Raw genomic sequence first — 13,415 nt, 5'->3', positions numbered from 1 at the left:
TATGGATGTTTGACATACTTGAAAACCGGTAGCTAAAATGCGCTAATAAAGTTAAGGAAATTGCTATGCAAGCCGCCAAAATTAATTGCTGATGTGTCCCAGCGCGTCTTGTAAGCTTTTTCATAATGTCTTTTTCCCCAAAATTGATCCTGTGAATCAGCCCTCTTACAATTTCCCAGAACAAAAAACTGCGCTAACTAATCGATACCCATCTTCTTCTTCTGCTCAGATCTTCTGCTAGATCTACTTCCTCTTGCCTACAAACGCCATCTCGCTCTTCCACCCTCTCTCTAACCTCACTGAAAGCCTCCAAGCACCGCCAGCTAGCGTGCTCCGTCACCGCCTGTCTCTACCTCGCGGCAGGGGTTCTGGCAAGAACGCAACAGGTGCAGGTTCCTCCACGACACTTCAACGAGGACGAAGGCCTCGTACGGTGCCGCCATGGCCTCGCCGACAGTGTCGACCGGTCAGGTTTCCGTAGCCCCGTCGGGCAGCTTGCTGATGTCCCCGTTGTCGGCCGCATGAACCAGAGGTAGGGTGAACGAGTCAATCGAGATCGACCGTTAGTGAGTTTGATGTGTGAGTTTGTTGGTCATGTAAGCTTTCAGTTGAACTGGGAAGGAGGTTGATGTTGTTCTCCTGTGGGGCAGTTATCGAATTGTTATTGAATATTGCAAATTATATGGTAAGAATTTGAGAATGGCATTGTGGTCAATGTGTGGTTATGATAACACTTTTTCCTGGGGCTGATAACACTTTCAGAGAAGATGGATGTCTCCAAATTATTTTAGGTTACGGGAAATTTTTCTTTTTGAAGCTTGTTGATGGTTTGACAATTGTTGTTTAGGGTTAAAACAAAACTGAATTTGAGTTCGTGTTGATTTCATAATAGTATTGTATGGGGTCAGTTCAAGATGTGAAGGATCCCCTAAATCTTCAACTGTTATGTTTGGGGCTTGATGTATATCAAAATCAAGAAAGAAGTAATTAAAACTACAGGTGTTGGATATGTTATAAATTTTGTACAAATTTAGTGATGGTGATTTCTTGTGTCTGCTGTTGTTTGTTGTTATGTAAGCTCCAAGTTGAAGCTGAGAAGGAGTTTGATGTTGTTTTTATCTGTGCAGTTAAATATTGTGGTTAGCATGTTAACTCTTGTGGATATGCATAGTTAAGCTCATTGTGGATAACATGTTAACTCTTATGGATAACTATGTTAACTGCTTGTGGCTATATGTTAACTTCTTTAGTTGGCTAAGCATGTTAACTCATTGTGGATAACAATGTTAACTCTTGTGGGCTATAATGTTAAACTCTTTGTGGCTAACATTGTTAACTATTGTGGATAAGCTGTTAACTCTTGTGGCAAACAGTTAACTATATGAACTTGAACAGCAAGAGTTAATATTTAGCCAATTTATCCATTAAAGGTTTAACATGCTAGGTATTAATTAGTAAGCGTATGTTAAATGAGAACTATATTAACATGTAATATGACACGAAATAACAGTTACGGATAATAGATTAGCAAATAAAACATTAAAGCGGATAATGGATTATGTTAAAAAGTTTAGCTGATATAAATTCCCTAATTTACCAATTAAAGTTTAACTAAAATGCCACAATTAATCTTTAATTGGTAAATTGATACGCATTATATATTAAGCATGTTTATTCATAATGATTTACATGTTATCCACAAGAGTTAAACATGTGCAAACACAAGAGTTAGACATGCTAATCTTGTGTTTAACATGTTAACATTTTAAACGTGACGACGAATAACTGCTTGTGTTCAAAGTATCAATATAGTTAATATAGTTAAGCTGAAATAATCTTGTGGTTCAAATTCATATAGTTAAATTATTTTAAGCGGCATAATATTTAAGCATGGCACAATAATCTTGTGTTTAAGCATGTTAAACCATTTTAACCACAAATAACTCTTGTGTTCAAGTTCATATAGTTAATATAGTTAACTGAACAATAACTGCTTGTGGTTCAAGTTGACATATAGTTAATTATTTTAATCATAATATTTAGCAATCATTAACATCTTGTGGATAACATGTTAACTCTTGTGGAATATAATGTTAATCTCTTATGGATAACATGTAGATATTGTGAAATAACATGTTAATGGATAATGGATCAATTTACCAATTAAAGTTTAATTATGATTTTAGTTTAACTTTAATTGGTAAATTGATATTATATTCAGTAAACTTTTAAACCTATAATCGCATTATCGCGTTAATTGTTATTTATAATCTAATTTATCGCCGTTACTGTTATTTGCGTGTTGCTATACATGTTAATGATAGTTCCTCATTTAAACATGTTAACTATAATAGTCCCCCCGCTAGCATGTTAACGCTAATTGGTAAATTGGTAAAAATATACTGCTGTATTCAAGTTCCAAATATAGTTAACATAGTTTGTCACCAGAGTTTCAGTTATCGGCACAATAAGTTTAACATGTTAGGCCACAAGAGTTAACATATAACCGCAAGGAGTTAACATGTTATGCCATAATAGTTAACATGTTAGGCCAGCAAGAGTTTAAGCATATAGCGCAGCAGAGAGTTAAACATGTTATCCATAAGAGTTAACATGTTATCCACAATAGTTAACATGTTAGTCCACAAGAGTTAACATATAGCCACAAGAGTTAAGATGTTATCCAAGCAAGAGTTTAACATATTAGCCACAAGAGTTAACAATATAGGGGTACCACAAGAGTTAAACAATGTTATCACATAAGAGTTAAGGCATGTTATCCACATCGGAGAGTTAACATGATATGCCACAAGAGTTTAACTGCTTGTGTTTTTGACTATGTTATACTCTGTGGATAAGCATGTTAACTCTTGTGATAAGCATGTAAAGTATTAATGGAATAACATGTATATATAATGGATCATTTACCAATTAAAGTTAATTGTGATTTTAAGTACTTTAATTGGTAATTGATAATTATATTCAGTAAACTTTTTACTATAATCCAATTATCCGTATAGAATTGTTAATTTATAATCTTATTATCCGTTAACCGTGTTATTTTGCGTGTCATACTACAGTGTTATATAGTTCTTTATTTTAACATGTTTAAGCTATATATAGCCTAGCATGTTAACCTTAATTGGTAAATTGTAAATATAACTCTTGTTATTCAAGTTCATATAGTTAACATGTATTGTTGCAACAAGAGTTAACATGTTATGCCACAATAGTTAACGAATGTTAGCCGCACAAGAGTTACAAATATAGCCACGATAGAGTTAAGCATGTTTATCCATAATAGTTAACATTTAGCCAGCATCCGTGAGAGTTAAACATATAGCGCCAAGAGTTAAGCATGTATCGGCATAAGAGTTAACATGTTATCCAGCAAATAGGTTAACATGTTAGTCACAAGAAGTTAACATATAGCCCAAGAAGTAAACAATGTTACTCCACAAGAGTTACATATTAGGCCACAAGAGTTTAAGCATATAGGCCAGCCACAAGAGTTAAGCAGTTATCGCATAAAGAATTAACATGTTATCCACAGAGTTAACATGATATTCCACAAGAGTTAACTCTCTGTGTTGACATGTTAACTCTTGTGGATACAATGTTAACCTTGTGGATAACATGTAAAGTATTAATGAATAAACATGTTAATATATAATGGATCAATTTACTCAAATTAAAGTTAATTGTGATTTTTAAGTTAACTTTAATTGTAAAAAATTGCCTTGCGCTCTCCAAGCCCTAGGAACACTGTTCCTATATATAGCCTCATGATAGTAATTTAATCAACCGGGTGGGCTTGGGCCTTCGTTCACGTCTGCAATTCACAAACTCCTTAATTTCCCCGAAAACCAGGTGTTTATATTACATCTCATGCACGTGAATCAACTCCTACCGATGCCAAAAATTTATATTTTCGCCCAGATGGATGTTTGACATACTTGAAAACCGGTACTAAAATCCTAATAAAGTTAAGGAAAAATTGCTTCAAGGCCCCAAAATTAAATTGCTGATGTGTCCCAGCCTCTTGAACTTTTTTCAATGTGCTTTTTCCCCAAAATTGAAAAATCCATGTGAATCAGCCCTCTTTACAATTTCCAAGACAAAAAACTCCTAAACTACCCTCTTCTTCTTCTCCAGATCTTCTCTAGATCTACTCCTCTTCCTACAAACCCATCTCCTCTTCCACCCTCTCTCTAACCTCACTCGAAACCTCCAACACCGCCGCTACCTCCGTCACCCCTGTCTCTACCTCGCTAGGGGGTTCTGCAAGAACGGCAACAGGTGCAGGTTCCTCCACGACCTCAACGAGGACAAGCTCACCGCCGCCATGGCCTCGCCGCCGTCGACGCCGTCAGGTTTCCGTACCCCCTCGGGCAGCTTCCTGATGTCCTCGTTGTCGCCCATGAACCAGAGGTAGGTGAACGAGTCAATCGAGGATCGACCGGAGTGAGTTTGATGTTGTTTGTTGTCATGTAAGCTTCAGTTGAACTGGGAAGGAGGTTGATGTTGTTCTCTGTGTAGTTTGATTGTTATTGATATTGCAAATTATATGGTAGGATTTTGAGAATGCATTGTGGTCATTGTTGGTTTGATAACATCTTATGGATAACATGTTAACTCTTGTGGATATCATGTTAACTCTTGTGGATAACATGTTAACTCTTATGGATAACATGTTAACTCTTGTGGATATCATGTTAACTCTTGTGGATAACATGTTAACTCTTATGGATAACATGTTAACTCTTGTGGATATCATGTTAACTCTTGTGGATAACATGTTAACTCTTATGGATAACATGTTACTCTTGTGGCTATATGTTAACTCTTGTGACAAACATGAATTATAGTTAACAGACAGTTTATGAATAACAGTTAACAGATAATTCATTATAGTTAACAGTTTATAAATAACAGTTAACAAATAATAATTAATAGTTAACAAATTATAAATAACAGTTAACATATAATTGATTATAGTTAACAGTTATATTTATCAATTTACCAATTAAGGTTAACATGCTAGGTATTATAGTTAACATATTAAATGAGAACTATATTAACATGTATATGACACGAAATAACAGTTAACGGATAATAGATTACAAATAACAATTAACGGATAATGGATTATAGTTAAAAGTTTACTGAATATAATTATCAATTTACCAATTAAAGTTAACTAAAATCACAATTAACTTTAATTGGTAAATTGATCCATTATATATTAACATGTTATTCATAATATTTTACATGTTATCCACAAGAGTTAACATGTCAAACACAAGAGTTAACATGCTAACTCTTGTGTTTAACATGTTAACATTTTAACCACAATAACTCTTGTGTTCAAGTTCATATAGTTAATATAACTCTTGTGTTTAACATGTTAACATTTTAACCACAATAACTCTTGTGTTCAAGTTCATATAGTTAATATAGTTAACTGAAATAACTCTTGTGTTTAAGTTCATATAGTTAATATAGTTAACTGAAATAACTCTTGTGTTCAAGTTCATATAGTTAATATTTTAATCATAATATTTAGCATGTTAACTCTTGTGGATAACATGTTAACTCTTGTGGATATCATGTTAACTCTTATGGATAACATGTAAAATATTGTGAATAACATGTTAATGGATAATGGATCAATTTACCAATTAAAGTTAATTATGATTTTAGTTAACTTTAATTGGTAAATTGATAATTATATTCAGTAAACTTTTAACTATAATCCATTATCCGTTAATTGTTATTTATAATCTATTATCCGTTAACTGTTATTTCGTGTCATATACATGTTAATATAGTTCTCATTTAACATGTTAACTATAATACCTAGCATGTTAACCTTAATTGGTAAATTGGTAAATATAACTCTTGTATTCAAGTTCATATAGTTAACATGTTTGTCACCAGAGTTAACATGTTATCCACAATAGTTAACATGTTAGCCACAAGAGTTAACATATAACCGCAAGAGTTAACATGTTATCCATAATAGTTAACATGTTAGCCACAAGAGTTAACATATAGCCACAAGAGTTAACATGTTATCCATAAGAGTTAACATGTTATCCACAATAGTTAACATGTTAGTCACAAGAGTTAACATATAGCCACAAGAGTTAACATGTTATCCACAAGAGTTAACATATTAGCCACAAGAGTTAACATATAGCCACAAGAGTTAACATGTTATCCATAAGAGTTAACATGTTATCCACAAGAGTTAACATGTCACACACAAGAGTTAACATGCTAACTCTTGTGTTTAACATGTTAACATTTTAACCACAACAACTCTTGTGTTCAAGTTCATATAGTTAATATAGTTAACTGAAATAACTATTGTGTTCAAGTTCATATAGTTAATATTTTAACCATAATATTTAACCACAATAACTCTTGTGTTTAACATGTTAACATTTTAACCACAATAACTCTTGTGTTCAAGTTCATATAGTTAACTCTTGTGGATAACATGTTAACTCTTGTGGATAACATGTAAAATATTATGAATAACATGTTAATATATAATGGATCAATTTACCAATTAAAGTTAATTGTGATTTTAGTTAACTTTAATTGGTAAATTGATAATTATATTCAGTAAACTTTTAACTATAATCCATTATCCGTTAATTGTTATTTGTAATCTATTATCCGTTAACTGTTATTTCGTGTCATATACATGTTAATATAGTTCTCATTTAACATGTTAACTATAATACCTAGCATGTTAATCTTAATTGGTAAATTGGTAAATATAACTTTTGTGTTCAAGTTCATATAGTTAACATGTTTGCCACAAGAGTTAACATATTATCCACAATAGTTAACATGTTAGCCACAAGAGTTAACATATAGCCACAAGAGTTAACATGTTATCCATAAGAGTTAACATGTTATCCACAAGAGTTAACAAGATATCCACAAGAGTTAACATGTTAACCACAATAGTTAACTGCACAGAGAACAACATCAAACACCTTCTCAGTTCAACTGGAGCTTACATAACAACAAACAACAGCAGACACAAGAAATCACCATCACAAATTTGTACAACATTTATACATACCACACCCTGAGTTTATTACTTCTTTCTTGATTTTGATATATATCCAAGCCCCAACATAACATGTTGAGATTAGGGGATCCTCACATCTTGAACTGACCCATAAATACTATAGAAAATAACACGAACCCAAATCAGTTTTAACCCCAAACAACAATTGTCAAACCATCAACAAGTTCAAAAAGAAAATTTCCCGTAACCTAAAATAATTGGAGACATCATCTTCTCTGAAAGTGTTATCAGCAGGAAATATCAATAACAATCAAACTACACAGAGAACAACATCAAACTCCTTCCCAGTTCAACTGAAGCTTACATGACAACAAACAACATCAAACTCACTCCGGTCGATCCTCGATTGACCCGTTCACCTACCTCTGGTTCATGGGCGACAACGGGGACATCAACAAGCTGCCCGAGGGGGTACGAAAACCTGACGGCGACGACGGCGACGAGGCCATGGCGGCGTCGAGCTTGTCCTCGTTGAGGTCGTGAAGGAACCTGCACTTGTTGCCGTTCTTGCAGAACCCCCTGGCGAGGAAGAGACAGGGGTGACGGAGGTAGCGACGGTGTTGGAGGTTTCGAGTGAGGTTAGAGAGAGGGTGGAAGAGGAGATGGGTTTGTAGGAAGAGGGGTAGATCTAGAGAAGATCTGGAGAAGAAGAAGAGGGTAGTTTAGGAATTTTTTATCTTGGAAATTGTAAAGAGGGCTGATTCACATGGATTTTTTAATTTTGGGGAAAAAGCACATTGAAAAAAGTTCAAGGGGCTGGGACACATCAGCAATTTAATTTTGGGGCCTTGAAGCAATTTTTCCTAAAGTTAAAACACCATTTACAACAGCGATTTCAAATTCGCACGACATCTCTGAAATCTATATGGATTACGCAGCAAGAAAAAGTTCCAAATTCATATTAGGTTTTAACTGGCATTCATGATTGATATCTACTCATAAGTTAAGTCACTAGTGAACATATACGTACAATAGTTTACAGCATGGTAACTTATTAAATAAAATATTCATAAATCTTGATAAAATCATTATATAAACATTTATTTTTCAGCACAAAATAAACAGTGAGTTAGACAGAAATAAAGAAACTGAATATCGGAGCCTGTACATGTACATTGACTGATATTATTAGCTACAGAAGAAACATGGGTTTTCCTTTCGTAGATCTTATAAACTAAACAAGTCATCCAAAGTGAGATAAATGACAAATATGTAATCACGAAACCCCCTTTAACTTTATAAAAAGAATAGTTAAAATTCCCAAACTATTACCAACCAACCAACCCCCCCCATCCCAACCTAGGGCTGTCCATCCGGGCCGGGCAAAACCCAAGCCCGGACCCGGGCCCGGGTGGTCCGGGCCGGGCCCGGGCCCGGGCCCGGGCCCGACCGGGCCGGACACCGGGCCGGCCCGGATTTTTTTGTTTTTTTATTTTTTTATTTTTTTAAAAATTTTAAAAAACAATAAAACATAAAAATTATATTTATATAATAGTATATATATATTTATACTCTTATATAAATATAATTATATTATATGTACATATAAGTTTATGTTTATATATATGTATAGATATATAAATATATATTTATACTCTTATATGTATTTATACTATTATATAAATATACTTATATATGTACATATAAGTTTATGTTTATATATGTGTATATATAAGTATACTTATATACTAAGAGAGAGAGAATATAAATATATATATAAGAGAGAGTATACACTGTACACATATATAAGAGAGAGCATACTTATACATATATATAATTATATAAGAGATATAAACATATATAAGAGAGAATATACTTATATTTATATATACTTATATACTAAGTAGCCCAAAGTATTCATGTCATTCAATATATGTATATGTATATATATACACACACACACTGACACACATATACATATATTATACATAAACAAGAGAGAGAGAGAGAGAAATGGAGAAACTTGGTACCAAGTTTCTCCAAACAACTTGGTAGTGATGTGGTCTAATCTTGTCCCTACATCTACATTGGAGTTGGTGAAGAGTGGTTGAGGCTCTATCTTCGAGGTGTGATATAGGGGCAAGATTAGGCCACATCACTACCAAGTTGCTTTAAGCAACTTGGTACCAAGGTTCTCTATATTTCTCTCTCTCTCTCTCTATATATATATATATATATGATAAATATGGAGAACATTGGTACCAAGTTTCTCCATTGAACTTGGTAGTGAGGTGGCCAAATCAAGACCCTACATCATGCCTCGGAGAGAGAGCCTCCGGGCCCGGGCTTTTTGGACACCCCTATCCCAACCCCACCAAAAAGGGCTAGCTCCACCTTTCCCTGCTCCATTTGTATGTCTGTGCTCTCATAAAACTTTAGTCAGAGTTTATATTACCCACAGCAGGTTGAAACATAATGAAAACAACAAGGTAAACAAATCTTTAGGCATTTTCATAATAGTTACCCTTAAAAAAGGTTTAGAAAATTCAATTTCACTCTTCAAATAATCATACAAGATCCGTTATGCATATTACACTACTATAAAAACCAAAGTTAATTAGACTTCAAACATTATTCACCAACTGTGGTGAGTACAAGAAAGGATTAAACCCGCTACTAACTAGAACCTCCAATGGCTTAAAAAGCGGGTCTGGTAGAAGATCCCGCTCATACCAGGCCCACCCGCTATGCTTGTCGGGCTCCACGTTAACGGGTATCTGCTCTGGATTCGATAATGCAGCACGGATGATGATGACAGTGACAAAGTGAGAAGATTTGGAAGCATCCATTGCACGCTGTTGACGACGGTCATAACCTCAATCTTGTTGATATCCAAACCCGTTTCCTCCTTCACTTCTCTTGATGCACACTTCTCAGAGCTCTCACCTGCCCAACAGTTAAGATTATTTCGATATTAGTCCCTAGATAGTTCATATTTTGAGATTAGTCTCCCAAATCATTAAAATTGTTATTAGGTTGTCAAAGTCATAAAAGCTGTTTGGCATTAGTCACCCTAATTAGCATCCACTAATTTACACCCGTTTGAACCGAGAGGAATATTTCTTTAGCTGGAATATTAGTCATACTCTTTCTAGTATAAACCAAGCCCGATTTGGGGGTAAGAGAGCTAGGTTTTAGTGTTTATTTACAACCATCCCCTTCTTCGAAGACAAGGGGGAACTAGAGAGAAGGAAAAGTAACCTTTTGGCGAATTATTCAGTAAGGTAGTTTGGAAACGTCTAAATTACCAAACTTGTTAAGTACCAAATTGGTATATTTTCTTGCTCCGGTGACACTAAGGCATATAAAGTGGGACACGATGCTAACAAGACCTACTTTTATGGCCGGAGCAAAATTTCCAGCAGCTAAACACCACGTGACTTCTTACACTCCAAAACAGTTAAGACTCATTCATTTCAGCTGAAAATGAATTTTGTTCAAATTTGGACTCGAAAGGAATGGGATCAAGTTGGGCATTCTCCTTCCTCCTAGGGTTAAAATTAGATTAGGGCAATTGACATTAGATCAGGGAATCTCTGCAATTTGGGGAAGAATCATTCTCTCCCTCACATGCTCAAAAAACATAGAGGGAAAAGAGAAAGAGGGGAATTTTTGAAGATTTTTTTTTTCACAACGGTTAGTTAAAGACCCCGTTTAACATTTGCAACATAAGCTCAATTAAGCCACATAGAACGCACGTGACGAGTCAAGTAAGGTGATCTCGTTTGAAATGTTGCTCCGGCCAAAAAATAAACATTGTTCTCACCATGTCCCAAATTGTATGCCTCATTATCTCCAGAGTAAAAAAATATACCAACATGATATTTAAGATCAACAAAATATTCTAATATGGTAATTTAGCTATTTTGATACTAACCACCCATAGTTAAGTATTAACCCAACCACCGCTAACAGACTGGATGAATTTTATAACGGAACGGACACTTTCAAACATTTTACATGGTTTGCGGGTGGCAATTTCAATAATTCAGAGAAGAATATCAAAACATGAAAGATTTGGGACTAATGTTGAAAGCCCCATCATATTTCGAAGAAAATGGCTCCTCAACCACAAGAGAAGTCAAAACGGAACAGAAAACTTGTTGAGAGATTTTCATAATAATTATATACTTCAAAAAGACTTGCAACAATTCAAATTTTGCTCTCTAATAAGTTCCTCTCGTAGAAGATCCACTATGCATATTACATCGCCACAAAAACTAAAATCTCTAAATCAGACCTCAAACGTTATCCGCCAATCACGGTGAGCACGAGAAAGGATTAAACCCGCTACTAACCAGAACCTCCAGCGGCTTAAAAAGTGGATCGGGTAGGCTATCCCACTCGTGCCAAGCCCACCCGCTACACTTATCGGGCTCAACGTTAACGGGTATCTGGCCTGGATCTGATAACACGGCACGAACGATGACGGTGACAAAGTGAGAGGGTCTTTGGGCATCCGGTTGAACGCTGTTGACGACGGTCATGACCTCAATCTTTTGGATATCCAAACCCGTTTCCTCCTTTACTTCCCTTGATGCACACTCCTCAAAGCTCTCACCTGTGCCAATAGTTAATGAATCGGGTCACGACGAGAGAATTTTCTAAAAATGTTTAAAAAAAAAGCATTGCAGCGGTTTTTATCGTATAAAGCTAGTTTAATAAACCGTTGATTTTTTTTCCCGACAAATTTTCAAAACCACCCTATTTGAACATTTAATCCCAAAAAACGACATGTTTTGAACTTATTTACAAAAACCGACCTGGTTTCAGCCTTGACGCTAAAATCTGGTCGGTTTTCGTTAAAAAGCTTCTGAAACTTCACGGGAGTTGAACTCCCGTGAAGTTTAGTAAATGTGCTAAACTTCACAGGAGTTCAACTCCCGTGAAGTTCATAGTTCAAATTTTTTTTTTGAACTATGAAACTTCACGGGAGTTAAACTCCCGTGATAAGTTTAGCAGATTTACTAAAACTTTACAGGATTTTTTTTTCAAAAACTCACCTGGTTTCAACGCCAGGGCTAAAACCAGCTCGGTTTTTGAAAATAAATTCAAAAAATGTCTTTTTTTAGGATTAAATGTGGAAATAGGTTGGTTTTGAAAATTCGTCCTTTTTTCCCCCTGGCCATTCGTATTAAATTGACTATAGTATATAGTTTTCTACGACCGGTAAAATTAATAAATATAAAGCATGAAATTTCATTAAGATATTAGATTCGTACATAAAATTTTCTTGATACTTAAATCTCCTGATCTATTCTTGTGGCATCCAGAATATTAATGAATAGTGTTGCTCTACGGAAGAATGATAGTCAGTATAAACAATAGGGCTTTTTCCAATTTGATACCTCAACATGTACACCTTCTGAACTTTAATCCCACAAAATTGTTTTCTGACATTTTTACGCCCCAAATTTCAACGAAACAACTAGAGTACAAACAAAACACGGACTTGAACACGTGCGTCAAAACTACAAAGTTGCAAATAGGAGAAAGTTGGGGGGAGTATATTACCAAACTCGAGTCTGCCACCGGGGAGGGCGAAAGTGTCTTTTCCGATCTCTGACAGTCGCTTTCCTAACAGAACGGAGCTCCCCTTGAGTATGAACGCCGCCACGGCGACCCTCGGAGTCCGGTCACCGCCCTCGCCCCCTTCCATCTCGCTGTCCCGTCACCGTCCCCTTTTCTTTCCTCGGGGCTCTACTTTAACAAAGCCTACATAAAAAGCCCGAGGGATTGGAGTAGAGTTACTCGCGGTGATTCGGGTAGTCTTACTTGTTTGGAATAGAGAGATCCCTACCGTTTGATTTATATCTTACGGTGGAGAGAAGCTCATAAAGTTTGCCTTTCGCGTTACTTGGCGAACAAGGTGGGCTTTCCGAGTTAGGACAAATTTTCAAACCCAACCTGTTTGCCAAAAAATTCTCAAAAAAAGACCCGTTTCAAACTTAATTTTAAAAACCGACCTAGTTGAACAGAAACTTGGTCGGTTTTTGAAAAAAAAATTCCCAAACTTCACGGGAGTTGAAGTCCCGTGAAGTTTTGTTATATAAAAAACTTCACGGGACTTCAACTCCCGTGAAGTTTATAAATTTTTTTTTCAAAAACAGACCTAGTTTCAGCCAACTGGGTCTGTTTTTAAAATTAAGTTTGAAATGGGTCTGTTTTTAGGAATAAAATTCAAAATAGGTTGGTTATGAAAATTTGTCCTTCCGAGTTAATGGTCAAAAAATTCATTTGAAACGATGGTGGGGAGTAGCCCTCTCCAAAAAGCCCTGAGGCCCGAACCTAGCCCGGAACCCGT

The 13,415-nt window shown here is 35.4% G+C and overlaps 1 protein-coding gene across 1 annotated transcript; it reads right to left on the bottom strand.

Annotated features, from left to right (window-relative positions):
• On the bottom strand, positions 11,212-12,853 carry LOC109844772 (nudix hydrolase 1). Its single transcript, XM_020413892.1, has 2 exons — positions 12,626-12,853; positions 11,212-11,672 (listed from the first exon to the last, which is right to left on the bottom strand). The coding sequence occupies exons 1-2, from the start codon at positions 12,768-12,770 to the stop codon at positions 11,371-11,373; spliced, it is 447 nt and encodes a 148-aa protein (XP_020269481.1). The 5' UTR covers positions 12,771-12,853; the 3' UTR covers positions 11,212-11,370.

Source organism: Asparagus officinalis, chromosome 6, assembly GCF_001876935.1.
Source record: "Asparagus officinalis chromosome 6, Aspof.V1, whole genome shotgun sequence".
NCBI classification, from domain to species: Eukaryota; Viridiplantae; Streptophyta; class Magnoliopsida; order Asparagales; family Asparagaceae; genus Asparagus; species Asparagus officinalis.
Note: the sequence above shows the minus strand (reverse complement) of the source record. Positions and strands in the feature narration are given on the sequence as shown.